At 48.6% G+C, this 16132-nt stretch overlaps 1 protein-coding gene across 1 annotated transcript in view; it reads right to left on the reverse strand.

Annotated features, from left to right (window-relative positions):
- Positions 1-13095: 13095 nt before the first annotated feature.
- LOC135828341 (nuclear cap-binding protein subunit 3-like) overlaps positions 13096-16132 on the reverse strand; it is a 12484-nt gene continuing 9447 nt past the window's right edge. Inside the window, exon 7 of the mRNA XM_065340786.1 lies at positions 13096-15181. Within this exon, the coding sequence (XP_065196858.1) occupies positions 14170-15181 (1012 nt within the window). The 3' untranslated portion in view covers positions 13096-14169. The remainder of the gene's footprint in view (positions 15182-16132) is intronic.

Here is a 16132-nt window from a genome sequence, read left to right on the forward strand (position 1 = left end):
CGGGTCCTTCCGCCGTGAGAGGAACCGTTGGAGTACCACCCGTACCAGTCTGCGTCACGTGGCTCGGTTTCGTAGCTGGCCATAGGGCCACGGTACTTGAAAACTCCGATGGCGCACGACACATCGTGTACCTGTAGCTTCCATGTGTAGGTACCCCGCACGTACGGCTTAGCTCCAAGGACGATTGCCCGCTTCCACCTATTGTCGGGCTTGTGAACTGCGACTTGGTTGCCGTCCTCTAACTGAATACACCTTGCGCAAGCATTTGAATCAAAGCGTTGCGGCTCAGTGAAAATGTATTCCTTCCACAGCGCCTTTCCAGCGCCGACACGGAATGCATAACAACCATCTTCGTCGGGACTAAGCGAAGCTCCCAGTTTGTCGCGAAGCCGTCGATTGTACTCAGCCTGTAGTCGCCGCACTTTTCCATCAGGATACCGACATTGAACATAGACACGTGACTGCTTGAGAGCGTGCCATGGAATATTGGCCTGGCCCATCTTAATTTCTATAGTGAGCTCCCGGCCTCCATCACTCAGTGTCAGTTCGCCGATAGTGCATTGTGCAGGATCTATGGCGTAATCGTGCACAGAGATCGCTTTGCCGGCGGCCACGCGAATGCTGTTCACTGCTGCGGCAGTTGTTGCTGTGTCGACATGTAGCAGTGTTTGTACACATGCACTCTGCTCGTCCTCCCAGGCTTTGCGGAGTTGTTCTGCATGCTCGACTAGCTTGCCGGCAAGGTGAATGACGTCAACTGAAGATGCACGTGGACTTTGCACTTGGGTTGCGATACGCTTGATGGTTAAACCCTCTCCATCGTGCCTTTCCAAGACTTTGCGTTTGAGACGCAAGCGACCCTCTTTCGAACGGCAGATCTTGTCAATTTTATTTAGCGCTGCTTGCTCGCGTTCTTCAAGAGCAGAGCGCAGTTTCCGAAAAGCCCGGCTCACGCTCTCTGACGCCGTTTCCTCTTGCTCCACAATATCACCCAGATTGGTATCGATCTCACTCAGTACATCACTCACTCGCAGAGATCCTCCGCCGGGACGTGCTGAGCGACTCAATCCTGGAACAAGGACAGCGGGGATGGCACTTGCAGCAGTCAACGCGGCCGCATGATCAGCAGCAACAGCAGCAGGAGGGGCTTCTTCTAAACACTGAGCATCCGTAGCGGAGTACGCAGACAGCCACTTCGGAATACTCTCCAGCTTGCGAGACTTCTCCCTGGCCACGTCCTGGCAGCTTAGTACCGTGTGGCCCTTGTTGTGTCCAGACGTTTTGCACAACTCGCACAGGAGAACGTGGCATGACTCGCACCACCAGACCAACGGTCGACTGCAGTGTATCTGGCACAGCTGTTCGCTGACCCGGACTTCCTCCTGCTCCTGGCTTTGGTCCGATGGTGGCTGGTGCACAAGATCTCGCGGACGATGCGACACTCCGCCACGTGCACGCGAGGCATGCTTCGTCGCGTGCTCGTGGCAAAATAGCGTTGGCGACGCGCAATCTTCACAAACAGACACTGCCGCTTCTTCACAGGCAATGCAAATTTTCTCGTGATCATCCTCGATAGTTTCTTTACTGGGGTACAGAAATCGCTCGGCCAGTGGGAGACTTTTGCGTAGGTCCCATTCGCCCGCACCGGCTGACTTCGTTATTTTGCCGCAGCGCTGGCATCTAATTTGGTTATTGGCATCAAGTGATTCGTCCAGACAGCGGCCCCCGCACAGAACGTGCAGGCAGTGCAGCAGTCTACCAGCTCTTGGCTCTCTGCAGCCGCACTTCACGCACGACGACGCTGCCTCGTTCATCGTTGAGCTCCTGTCGGATCGCGGAGTATCCTCAGCCTGTGAGTGAGATTGCACGGATGACAATGAATGATCGGACCAGCTTGCTGAAGCTCGGGAGCCGAGCCGATCGACAGACGGACTACTCCCTCAATGAGTTGTTCTGCTACCGCCGGGTCCTTGTCTGGAGCAAAAACTAGAGTACCGTCACCTGGTCACCTGCATGCACTGGCTACAGCAGTGCAGAGTACGCCGCCAGCATTCAGTACAGGCTACACTTAGGGCTTGAAAGTGATGACGTCAAAAACGGCCTGGGAGTAGTAAATTGACATCAGATTTCTATTTTGGATCCACTAAGGTGTGACTTTGCTATTGCCCCAGTATATGGGTGCATAGCAACCCACTCATGTCGTATGCAGGTGCAACTTTTACTTCGCCACCAGTTGTCACCCCGCCCCCACTAGCCAAATCAGTCAGTTTCACTGGCAACATCACCTTGCTGTGAGTGAGACCGCTTGAAATGTGCTTGGATCCATACAAAAACTGGATCCAGGTGGATCCAGTTTTCGAATTTTTCAAATAGACCAATCCCGAAAAGATTGTCTGGGTTCGAAAGGGGGCATGTCAACTGAGAGTACACTGTACAACACATACATGGCACTACCTGATCAGCATGCGGCACAGGACGTGTTTGATAGTTCGCGTGTGAATGCGAGGGTAAGTACACGGTTTTCTCGTTAGTTGCATGCAAGAGAGACGATGCGACAGAAAGCAAAGCCCTTTGTAGTTTTCTCTCTCGCACTGGTAATGGTCTGCTGTTGGAGTGGAAATGCTAAGACATAATCCTTGTTCCGCTCTTCTGTGTAGTGTGAAGAGGGCAACGAACATGTAGAGCTCACTTTGATGAAGTAGGCAAGGCTGTGAGCGCTGTGGCTCAAAGCGATAGGCCCTAAATCTTACGAGATATTTCGAGTGCTATTGTTTGTTGCGAGCGCTTCGTCTTCGATGAGTCCTGCCTCTTTCCTGGCAGCTGCCCTCCTATAGGATCAACCACGAAGTGACTGTACTCATCTGCAGCCGATCAATGTTATATTGCACAAGAAGATATCGTTTTCGCCAAGCCAGTGCCCCGCCAAAGACCATCGCCGTGTCACACCGTCGGAACGAGTTCATGATGAGAAACATCATTCGCGCGAGCGTGATGAAGAACTTTCGAAAGACAACATAGTCTTTACCCCCGGGACGACAACTATGTGCACGTCCTGCAAGGGGAGAATGTCACCAGCGACATCAACGAAGACGACGGCAGTATTTCAGAAACCTGGAGTCAGCGGAGGTCGTCAAGCTCCTCCGCGACCCGGTACATGTACAGTATACATGGTATAGGTGACATGTCGACACGAGCGTGCGGAAACACTGCATACACTGTAGTAATGTTGCGAGAGTTTGCGGAAGGAGTCCAAGTCGGGAAATCCATCAGCTCCAAAAGCTACCTGTAGAGTGTAGGTGGGCGATGAGACTCCAGCTTCAGACTACAACAGTCAGGACTTGTAAATAGTTGAACTTTGTGAAACAGCAGATCGAGAAGTAAGTTAGCTGAAATCGTAGCTGTTGCAGTATGTCGGCGCTATGTAGCCTGCATTTTTTACGGAGAGTCGATCGCCACGCGAATGTTTCTCTCCTCACCGAGAGCTATCTGGCCTCCAAACTCCGTCAGGGTCTGCCTAAGGTACCGAAGGTCCTTTGACTAGCTGCTGGCAGGACTCCATCAAATCCTTTAGCTTCAGCTCGGCGAGCAAAAGTCTCTCTCTCCTCCGCCATGAGCTGACACACACAAACTGAATACAAAACGATGCACTTCACACGTGCTGGCTTGCACGCGTGCCCCCTTTCACGAACCCAGACAATCTTTTCGGGATTGGTCTATTGTTGCTATGCCATTGCTATGGAGTGACGTAGCACTTTCAAGCCCTTATATCACCATGGCATTACTAGCCCTTTCCCAAAGGTACTACTCGCGTCCCTCAAAATATGCTGAAAAAGTGCTCTTTTTTCAGTGAAAACAGGCAAAAAGTGCTCTTTTTCAGTGAAGCATAGCCATGATACATGTTTAGATATGAACCCAAGATGAGAAATGAATACGCACTCTTCCATTTATGGGTCCTAGAAAGGCGAACCAGGAAGTAAAGTTAGTTCAAAAAACCCACTGTTTACAGCATATGTAGTATCCCTGCCCGACCAATACGGAAGCAGTACGGAACTAATACGGAGCTTTGCCTGATGTATATTTAGTGTATCTCCGTATGTAAGCGTACGGCGTCTGCTGCATATAAGCGGCTGCGCATTTCTGTTTTGATGAAGAGAAGATTAGATTAGATTGGATAGCAATGAAAGCTAACTCGAAGAATAAGGATTCAGCCTCTAGGTGAGCACCGGAGAGAAAGTTATTTATTTTGCCGCTTCTTCTTTCACGAACGATTATATCTCAGGTGTGTACCTGAAAGTAGAATAAAAGTAATTATTGTTGATTTCACCGCGCCTACCACTCGGCTACCTATTACATTGGTGGCAGCGGTGGGATTCGAACCCACGCCTCCGGAGAGACTGGAGGAGTACACATACAAGCTTCACCAGCGTGTTACCCCCCCCCCCCCAAAAAAGCGGCGTGCCAAGGCCCATCGCGATATCGAGCACTCGGAAACTGTGATCGTATACATGCATGAGCAAACCGTGAGATTTTAGCACTTTTTCAGCTAAAAAAGCTGAAAAAGGGCGATATTCACCAAAAACGCAATAAAGTTCGAAAGAAACGGGCTTTTCCAAAAAGGGTCAAAAAGGGCGAAAAAAGGGCGAGCACCTTTGGGAAAGGGCTAGTCACCATGGTCACGTGGGGGTTAGCTGATAAGCCATACGTATCTATTATACCTCACTCCATATTCACCCACATACAATTGGCCATCTACATACAGTCAACTTCGCTAATAACGACTGCGGATATAACGACAATTCGCGAATAACGACATAATTTCCATGCCCAGAGCAAAGTCTCATCCCACTGTAGTACATGAGACTTCGGGTATAACGACACTTCGCGAATAAGGACACCTTTTCGATGCCTCGCCGAGTGTCGTTATAAGCGAAGTTTACTGTTTACCACTTACCTCATATTCTCCACTTATATTCACCACTTATATTCTCCACTTATATTCACCACTTTTCGATACTTACATTGTACTGTAAAGAGAGCAGTACTCGGTGCTGCGCTTGATTCCTCTTCAGTCAGCGCACCGGAGCTATCGAGTGCCCTAGAAAATAGGGAGGTTTAGTTCCCACGTAACGGAAACGCGTGCGTGGGTGATCCACGTAAAGTGGATGAAGGGCACCCACGTTGCAATAATGTTGTGTTTAGTCACACGGAACAAACAAAAGCATGAAGCGAAAGGCCCAAACCTGGTCAAAGACGAAGCTATCCGGGCCTAAGAAGCTCATCCAATATTTTTGATTTCGTTCTTCGGAAACTTCTTCAGCTGAGCACCCTCACAGCTCGCACAATGCGCTCCATTCTGATTTTCACCCACGTTCTGGCGGAACGTGAGTGAGCCTCCATACACGGTATGTCGTGAATCAGAAAACGTCTGTACGTAGGTCACTGAGTATCACGTGGTACACACACGTAAAGTACCCACGGATTACGTGGGACTAAACCTCCCTACAATGTCTACGCTAACTTCCGTAGACAGGACTTTTCTGAGTACAAACGAAATTCCTTGCTTGCCATTGCCGCTGGATCCACATGCGACCAGGTGCTGACAGTGAGCATCTTCACAGACGGAGCGTTCCAGCGATCAAACAAGGTTTTGGACGCTCAACATGTCAATGGCCCGATGATTGCGGATCAAGCGGCAAGCCAGGCATTTCGTTTGTACTCAGAACAGTCCCTGTTCAAGGACGTTAGCGTAGAATTTTCCTAGGGTACACACTACTACTCACATTACCAGCAATTATATGACATCCCACAGAGTCCGAAATTCCGTAAAATATTTGCGCGTTTACTGCAGAGATTGATCTTGGAAGGAAGAAAATTGCTCTGAACTATGGCCATAATCGAAATGTAAGGCATCAAACCAGTGAACCACGCCAACAAGACAAACAGTTACACAACGAAAAAAACGAAAGTGAAAAACATTGAACAACCGATGCGATCTCAACTCCTAAGAATCATGATTTTCTTCTCCACTGAAAAGTATCTGTTACCTTGGTGATCTTGAGGAAATAGCAAGAATTGACCTTCTTCATGGTCATTTCTGAAGCTTCCTCCAAATATTGTCAGCCAACAAACCACAGCATTGTCACCTGGCTAGCCTGATCTCTGTCCTCAAAAAGGACCAGTTCCAAAAGATTGCAGGTCCAGTGCGCTTTCTAGCTTCAAAGATCTAGGAAATCGCCTCATTCTGCACATTTCAAGCAGCTTCTCAATTGTTTCTGGCTTGACATTGAACAGCAAGAAGATGAAAAGCACTTCTTTCTCAGTTTTTTTTTCGAGTAAACTACCTCTCCAACCGCGTGGCTTTCTCTGAAGGCCATTTTGTAGGGGCTTTCCCATATCCATGTGCTGGATGCATGCCATGTCCATGTACAGTGGTCCCTCTATAATCCGGCACCATTTGTGCCACGAAAATCTGCTGGATTAGGGAGGGTGCTGGATTAACAAATCTGATTTACTGCTGCAATGTACATGAAGAGGACATTTTGGCTACTGAAAATTGTGCTGGTTTATCGAGGGTGCTGGATTATAAAGTGCCGGATTAGAGAGGGACGACTGTACTGACATGACATGATGCATGCTGCCATGCACAAGGACGTAGACTACTCACTCAGTGACTTCAGTCAGTACTCTGTAGTCTACTGTCTAGTGTAGAGTGACTGAGTCAGGGAGTCGAATTTTATGACTGCCTGTTGACAAATAGCAGCTTGTTTGGTGTAAATTTCTGGGTGGTATGGTTTGAGGACAGCGTTTAGAGTGGCTGACAGCTTTGCCAGCTTGATACTTGGTTTCATTCTGCAGCTCACTGGTTTGAGAAAAACAGTGTTTTTTGCGGCTTCTTCAACGGATATTGTGCACCATCATCAAGGTGGTTACCTGTTTGTGATGCAGTTTCAACTAAAAGTACAACAACAAAAGCAACAGCCTACATTCAACAGCCACAGCCCATGACAACCAGAACAACAACAACAATAACACCAATTCTCGTTCCTCATATACTGGCACGCACAGAGACATAGACAGCAATAGCGACAACACACAAATTAAAGGGTAGTTGGCCGCAGTCAGATGTGACACTTGCGCAGCTAGTGGGGAAGCACTAGCCATCAGTATTTGTTATGAAAAGATAGAATATTGCGGCCTACGTATATTGAATGCCTTGAAAAACGCGTCAACATGTTGAAGGTATGACCAGCATCAGCCAAGGACTGATGGTCAAAACAAATAACAAAATACACTGTTATAATAAACACACGATCCTTGAAGGGTGGTTGCGTTCCTATGGATGCGGAAAACTCGGCTAAAGACGCGAACAGTGAAATATACAAGTAATAATAAACAGAACTACAAGGACACATTATGTCACCATAATGTCGGCTGCGCAACCAGTCACTCATCTGACATAAGAATTTTTGAAGCAGCTAGTTGTCTGAAAACTGGGCATGCTTCCAGTTTGTGTTGGTACTTTCAAACTCTGGTTGCTGCAGGTGAAAAGAGATTCTCGCAAACCTATTAAAATGCACGGTTGCAGGCAGCGGCGTACAAGAATAAAAAGAAACGGAAAGAAATAACAAGGGTGCTTCAACGTTGACTGGGTTCGATCACTGATAAGAATGTTTGCAAAACAAAGGTAGAAGAATTGGTCAGCCTCAAATGCTACCTCAAGGACACACAGCGTAGCCAAAAAGTAAAGAAAAAAATGGAAAATGGTGAGCTGGAGGCGACTGTCGCCGACATCACTGAGCAGTGCAAATGGTATGGGCAGACAAAACAAATTGAAGAAGACCTACACAGTACTGAAGGAGATGTCAAGCATGAATGCCAAACCTACAAGTGAACCTGAAGGAGAGGAGGATGTGGGTGATGCCATCTTGGCTACCCTGGTCAAAGATTTCTCTGAGCTACGGCAGCACATACCTGCACAGGAAAACCAGCAGAAGCATAACGGAGAGCCTCATCATATCGTTGGGAAACGGCAACAGCAGCGCAACATGAAGAAATAGAAAATGTGTGCTGAAACTGCATTCTGGTTTACAAGAATGTTTGGGTCTCACTGCTAAATTACCTCGTACACATGGCCTGTGTAATTGCTTTAGCCTTTTCTCTGCTCTTTCCGGTTGCACGGATGTTTAGCTTGTACAAGTGCTTTCACTTACTCCCACCCACTCTAACCCCTCTTTCCGGGTATATACGGATATCATTGCTTTTTCTTCTATCTTTCACACTAGAAATGTACTGCGTCCGGACTTCGCTAAAGCTTAGATAAATATTGATACCTAAATCTATAACTTGCACTGCTTCCAGGAATACAATGCTGGTGATGCTATGCTTTACCTCCATTAGCCGCCTGTGCCATTATGCAGATTTGTATTCAGACAAATTAGTTTCATGCTACAATGCTTTCGTTGTGCTCTGCGGTAAGCTCATGATTAATCAATGCCCTTTTCTGTGGAAGAGACAAACTGCCGGGCAGCACGATCCCCTCCTGTCATAGATCCAAAGGAGTCTTGCAGGAACGTACATGGACTACGGCGAATCATAGGCTTGGTGGTAACCAGGTAGTGAGCTCGTGGGCCTTGTCCATGTACGTTCATGCAAGCATCCCAACCTGGAGGAAAGAACTTCACAGGGAAATTCTTCGGTCCCAACCCCCTTTGTCCAGTTTCTGATTCGAAAGTCAGAAATAGACTATTTCACTTCTATTTTTTCACTGCAGAGCAGTGCAAGCTCCATCAGCAGCCTCAAACATTCGTCATCTGAGAAAGGGCCCAACATTCCCCGAACCAACAAAAGATCTACAGCAAACAAAAGGGAGATTTCCAAATTCATGCAAGAATACATTCAATAAATTCACCCAAAATGAAATGAAATCACCTGATAGATCGTCACTGATATCTTCTTCATACTCCCAAGTTCGTAAAGGATAAAGTCTCTCCATTTCACAAGGTACTGCATGCTGCCACCCCAACGCAACAAAATTCACAGTGCAACGAACAGCTCATCTCGAACAAAAAGAGGGAACAAAACAAACCTTGAAGAGACGAATGTCGAATAACTGCTCAACTCAAGCAAAGTGTCTTGAAACTATTATTAATTTTACTTGAAAGACACTGTTTTTCCGCCAAGCGTCACTCCCATCAGCGGCAACGCAGCCGATTTCCCCACGTCAGACGCAGCAGCGTCTGACGCTCAAACTTCCCGCGTTGCGTCAGTTGCCATGGAAAAGCTCATGATTCTGACGCTGACGCAGCATTTTTGCCAAGCTGCACGAGCGTGTTCTCCATGGTGATTGGCACGAGCGTGTTCTCCAAGGTCGTCACCTCCCATGCCACATGCACCAGTACGTGTACACGATCGATTGAACAAGATTCTGAACACGCCGCCCTCCTATTCAGGCAAGAACACGCCAGTCGGTCTGAAGTGAAGGCTCAGTGAAGCAACAACGACTTCCGTTAGTTCTGCGTACATGCACATGTATGACCAACAGGACTCGTTTGTTGGGTTTTAGAGACGAGACTCGAGAGGGTGAATATGGAGAGGTATAAGTCTAATATTACCTTCAGCCTCGTGAATATGGGCGAATATTCACTAGTTATACAAACCTCGGCTTCGCCTCGGTTTGTATACTAGTGAATATTCGCCCATATACACTCGGCTTCAGGTAATATTATACATATTGACTGAGTACGAGGTCAATATAGGAAATAAAAGCCGAGTAAAAGACCGAGGCGAAGCCGAGGTCTTTTACGAGGTCTTTTATTTCCTATACTGACCAAGTACGAAGTCAATATTAGATTTATCACGACTAACCAAAGCATGTGTTCAACCGCTAAAAAGGAGTCAAATATAAGCGGTCAATATAGCCGTGAAATATGCAGGAATATTTGACTGCTTAGGTATGGCAAAAATCTATGTGAGTCAATACTAAGGGAGTGATAACTAAGAATATTGATGTTTGTTGTCTCTTCTTGATTTTAATAATAATACCAAACGAGCAGAGGTACGCTCGTACATCATGTACATACAAGGAAGCGAGTGGTTGAAGGTCTTTTATTACTTAGGAGTTAGGTGCCAAGCTTGGAAGTAGATCTACGAGGGGGCGGGTAGGTGGAGTCTGGTCCGAGACGGACAATGCAGAGCTCTGTAACCGAGGGGCAAACATCTGGGAGAGAAATATTTTAGAGGCCGGGCCCGGGGGATTGTCAAGATGGTAGTGCCATGTAAAACACCAGCACCACAAAAGCAGAAGAGAACAGAGACAGCCGGCTAGGTCATTGTTGTAACGCTGCGTTTCATGCGCATAGCCCGTTACAACAATGTCACCTAGCCGGCTGTCCCTGTTCTCTTCTGCCTTTGTGGCAATGCTCCATCCTTGTGGTGTTGAGCACTCTAGGCAATCTGGGAAAAACACCAGCACCATACACAATCATGATACATGCAGATATGGAGATAGCGATGCAGTCTCGACTTGGTGAAAGTGTCGTACAACTTAGGGACCATCGCAAAAGTTCGCAGAAGCCCCCGAAACGAAGACCGTGAGTTTCGGGCTTGACCCCCCTCCCTCCCCCCTCAAACGATACGACATTCACAATATGGGCTTCATTATTTCACTTGGATGCTGCACACATAATAATTATTATAATAATTATACTACACAGCAGGGGTTCATAAACCCTATCATATCATCGGCCTATGAACCCCTGCTACTAGTGCTAGTACTACTACTGTACTAGTACTAGCAAGAGTCCATAAACCACGCGTTTTATGGACTCTTGGTACTAGACTACACACAGTGTACAGGCAGCCAGCTACGCGACACGCGCATGACTACGCGTCCTGACAAGCGATCTACGCCGGCTAGCTGTGATGGCATGCTAATCTATATCAGCTCCTACATGTCGTCAATACTTTTTTGAATTGAAGCCCGGTTTGCGATTTTCGACACGACTCCCTCCCCCCCAAACGTATGCTCTTCGTTTCAGGGGCTTCTGCGAACTTTTGCGATGGTCCCTTACAAGAGCCGGAACACTGTAAAGCGACCAACTTTCGCGGCGCGCAAATTTAGCGTTTTCATAGATTGGGCTGATTCACGACAAGAAACTTTTGCGATTCCACTATCTCTTCAGTCGGATCTCGTACTGTCTACAATCAATGTACGGAGAGGTTTGCGGAGATTTATATTCGCGAATGTGTGGTGGTCGCGAAAATAGCGAAATTTAATCTCTAGCGAAAGTTTCTCAATTTACAGTACATGTACCAGTACAGTCAGACCAAGATCATAACCCCCCAAGGCCAAGAGTGTGCAACTCCTGATACCCTTTCGGCGAGTCGCCGACGGCGGAAACTCACATCATGCATGTGGTGTAGTGTCCCAGTTGTACGTTTCCAGTCCGGGTAATCATGCACGTTTAGGGTCCCAAATTATTTCGCACTTTCCCAGTGTTCAGTGTACTGTCACACGCGTTTTCAGTGTACTTTCACATCGTGAACTATATTTTCATGAAAACATGTGTACTTTCACTATGCTTCTTCTTTTCTCGTGTCAAAGTTTTGTTTCCTTTGTCAAAGTTTTGTCTCCTTTATGGAAGTTTTTCTTTGACTTTGTGGTAATGGCTGGGCGTCCCGGAGCGCCGATACGCATTGTCCCTCAGGCACACATTCTAAATGATCATGCGATTTTGATGGAGAAGTGGACGGTGTTCACACTACAAGTGTTGCCGATCTTTTCCAGAACCCAACTTGGTCAACTGGAGTTCCTTGCCGCTCGGCGCTGTATCAGCAACGAAATGCCTTGTGCCAAGTGTGGGGCGCTATGTGGCCTCACTAGACGGCAGGAGAGCAGCGACGGGTTTCGCTGGAGATGCCGACTGTATGTCCGGAGCGTTCGCGGTGGTTCTTTTTTTCCCTGAAGCGCAACTTCGGCACATCGCGAGAGTTGTTCCCGACGTGCCTCTGCGAGTTCGTGTGGAGACAGAGAGTTCGCGCGGAAGACAACACGTTCGGTTCCCTGCTCCGCAGTGTTCACCAGCAGTACCCAGTCTGATCTGTCCTCGGTTTTCATGAAAATATAGTTCATGATGTGAAAGTACACTGAAAACGCGTGTGACAGTACACTGAACACTGGGAAAGTGCGAAATAATTTGGGACCCTAAACTGCATGATTACCCCAGTCCGTTTCTAGCGAGCAGCGGAGTGATAATATCAGCACTCCCTGGCAGAAACTCACTGCGGGTATGCAACTCGCCAGCATAATCATGGCAGATTTTCGGATTGCGCGCACGCTATCCTTAGTTGTACGTAGGACAAAACGCAATTCAGACCGGTGACGTGAGTTTTCGCCTTCGGGGACCCCACATGCAGAGTTGCACGCTCTTGGGGGGTTGCACCCTTGGTCAGACCTCGCTTATCCGGATCCCTCGCCATCCGGAAGAACATCGTTGCTTACAGATTTACAGCATATGTCATGCATACATACAGTACTGTAAACCGTGAAATTATTGCCATGGTCTAATTTCTGCGAAATTCGCGACCGCGTGGAAATCGCGAAATTTAGACAGCGCGAAAAGGAGATCCATGAAAGGTTTAGCAAGAATGCCATTCTGCAATCGCAAAATTAAAACCTCGCAAACCTGTCCGGATTCTGAAAACGTGAACTAAAAACGCCACGAAAATTTCACGCTTTACAGTATGTGTGTTCGATTATCAGGATATTTTTTTTGCGAAAAACGGATGTGTGCGGTTAGTGATCACGTGCCCGGCCGTCCATTTTGCATACTAAAGCCCATGCGCAAGGCACGATTCGTGCTGGTTTGTTGGATGGATTTGGGGAATTCTGGAGAATTTTTCGATGTTTTTGGAGAATCTTTCGACTTTCCGCGGGAATGCCCAAAAGCATAATATTGGGTGCGCACGGGCATGATCCGTGCACCCCTGCCGACGGTCGACACACGTACACACACACGTACACGCACATAAAAAAATTTCTTGCAAACATTACTTTATCACGAAGCCCTAGGCCCTGGTTAGATGACACGATCTTGATCTTGTTGCAGGCAATGGCCAGGGTTCTCCATCATCGGCTGAAGATTCCAGTTTTATCATGTGAATAGGTCGTGCAGTAGTCACTCCATTGGGTCCATTCACAAGGCACACACCTCATGAACGGAGAAGCGCAAGCAACGCACCAATGCAGAAAAATAATTAAATCATCGAGCATGGAGTTTAGACACAGACTGCGTGAGGAATATATTCGAAATGGCAAATGGAACATAGCAGCGTTCAACAGCACGCTTGCGCCAGCCGCCTAGAGGCGTCCAATCGAAACGCGCATGCGCTGCAACATCAGTTGGCATGAAACAAAGACAGTCATAAGTGAGTGAGTGAGAGAGGGAGAAAGAGAGAGAGAGAGAGAGAGAGAGAGAGAGAGAGAGAGAGAGAGAGAGAGAGAGAGAGAGAGAGAGAGAGAGAGAGAGAGAGAGAGAGAGAGAGACTCCGACCAGTGCAGTCGCTACTGCAACTGCAGTCATGACACAGGCAAGCAGTGCGAGTGATACATGCATTCTTCGAAAATACATTAGAACCAAAACTGCGGCAGCAACTACGTGACACGACATCAAACAAGATACGACGCAGAAAGCAGATGACAAGCAAGGAAAGGAAAGCGGACGAAAAACATCGCTGGCTAGAATCAGCCACAAAAGTAGACAACCTGGAAACGTGTACCGGCAGCACGTAAAGCAAACTGCTCGGTTGCTGTGGCAGATAAGTTTGGCTTACCGCCGCGCCACATGTGTGATACATGACGCGCCAACGACGCCCGCAGCCCGAAGAAAGGCTTAGCGTTCTTGGCCGTGGCCAGCTTCAGTGGCAGCGCAGCAGCAGTGCCGTGTCAGCTTCCACCCCTAGCCTCACACTCACAGGACGTCCCGGGCACGAGCTAAATTCGCACTGGAAGTCGCACCGTTGTCCGTCGGGCAATACACAAACGGCCGGTGCATCCCGACGTAAAGTCAGGCGCAAACGATGGCCACAGGGGATCATGCGGGGCCCAAAGAAGTGCAGCTTTAAACTAACAGTAGTTCACGGTAGTTACAGCTCGGACGCAAGCGGACCGTTTTACCGGTCTTCAAACTCGCACGTGATCGTTAAGGAGCCGGGCATAGGCGCTTTGAAGCGTCCCTGGCCGGATGACAGCACGCCAGCAGAGGACGCCTGCTCTTTCCGGTTACGGCGCAGACGGTGGCGAAGGTCGTTGCTGCCGGAGGCACGATAGTCGTCACGGCGACCGTCTTCCTCCGCCTCGTCTTCGTGCTTGACGGGTGGCAGAGAGCGGTGGTGCGGCTCGTACTCGGAACTCTCGTAGTTTGATGCTGCGTGCTGCTGCTGCTGCTGCGAGCCGTGCGATCGTGAGCTGTTTGGCCGAACCACCACTGATGACAGGTTACCCGGTTTGTGTCCGAGCTTCTCCCTCTGGCGTCGCCGCTCCAGGATGGCTTCCCGCTGCTCGTCCAGCAGGCGATTCTGCTCGCGCTGCTGCCTCTGTCGCTCCCGCTCCTCCGCCTGGCGGTCCACCGTTATCGTAATGCACATCTTCTCCGTGTGGTCCGGGTCGGTGTGAGGTGCCGCCGATGACGACGGCGCTGCAGTGTCCACGCTGGTGCGAGCAGCATCCGCGCGGTGACGAACACGCTTCGGTGACGGCGAGCGATACGGGCGGGGAGAGGGAGTGCCACGGCTAGCCGCGTGGTGACGCCGCGCAGCACTGCTGTCGTCGTCCGAGTCCTGCTCCACTTTGATCGTCAGCGTCTGGACGTTGCCTGGTTTCGTTGCACTGCCAGCGGCGACAGGCATCGTTTCCTCATCATCGTCGTCGTCGTCTTCGCTGTCGGAGCTGCTGGAGCTGTCGCTGGTCGAGCTGCCAGGCTGCTGCTGTGGCGGAGGTGCGTCGGCTTTCGTGTTGCTGACCTCGATGAGTAGGTGGGCGTTCTGTGCGTCCTCCTCGTCCTCTTCTTCCCGTTTGATCTCCGTCGTTTCGTGCGCCACTGGTGGTGCGCTCGGTGCATCCTCGGCGGCGTGCATTGAAGCTTCCTCGGTGTCCTCGTGCGGTCGCTTCTTGGCACGCCGAGCTCTGAAGCAAGGATCACACACAGATCAAACACAGATAGGATAAAGTGAAAGATGTTTTCTGACGATCGCTTAGTGCGTGAAACTCGGAGTAAAAAAACGCTTTTCCATTCTCTTATTCTTGTTTGACCTAGCTCTGCTTTTCGGTATTGAGCATTCTATTGGGCAGCCTGGAACCTCTCTTTTTAAAAGTGAAAGAAAGAGCACACGGAAACAAAACAAGAGGTTTAATAGGGGCCGTCTATTATTCTTGTCTTTTTTCTAAGGAGCGAAACGATTTCGTTTCAGTGGCCGACCGCGCACCAAAACGAAGGATGCGCTCGCAGTCCTTTCATCCTCCTGAAGGTTTACGAGGTTCTCCGAAGCTTTACAGGCTCTCCGCACTTCATAGGTGGCAGGAACGTGGCAATGCCCGCACCAATGGGTGGGCACAAAGTACACGTGTACCGTCGGATGTGTGCTCGTGAGCAATACCAACATATCAATGCATGTGTCTCTCAGGGCTATGACCCGCTTGCTGCTTCTCGCTGGCAAAAGCTTCCAGATCCGTCCTTTTATTCTCGCTTGTTCTCTCGAAGAGAAAGTTACAAGAAACCGGTGGACCTTAGCTCTTTTAAATATTCATCCATCATTTATCCCCATGCCAATACCTAAGTAGTATTTTCGATTGCTTCAATATTCTTTCATATTAAATATCAATTTTTTTCGTCATAGAAATAGAATTATCCCACCTACCACTTGGGGAATTTTTGGTGAGGCAACATATATAATTATTCAAAATATTTGAAACAAGGACGGCGGCAGAAAATATTACAAAAAATGTATTGTCTACGCAAGTACGCATGCATCTACGCAAGAATCACCGCCAGCCAATTAGGAGTGGTGATTCTTGCGTAGACAGATATTTACGCTCCTCGGCTTTCGCCTTGTTGAGCACTCTCAGTGGGCTGTTCCA

Source organism: Sycon ciliatum, chromosome 12, assembly GCF_964019385.1.
Source record: "Sycon ciliatum chromosome 12, ocSycCili1.1, whole genome shotgun sequence".
Taxonomy (NCBI): domain Eukaryota; kingdom Metazoa; phylum Porifera; class Calcarea; order Leucosolenida; family Sycettidae; genus Sycon; species Sycon ciliatum.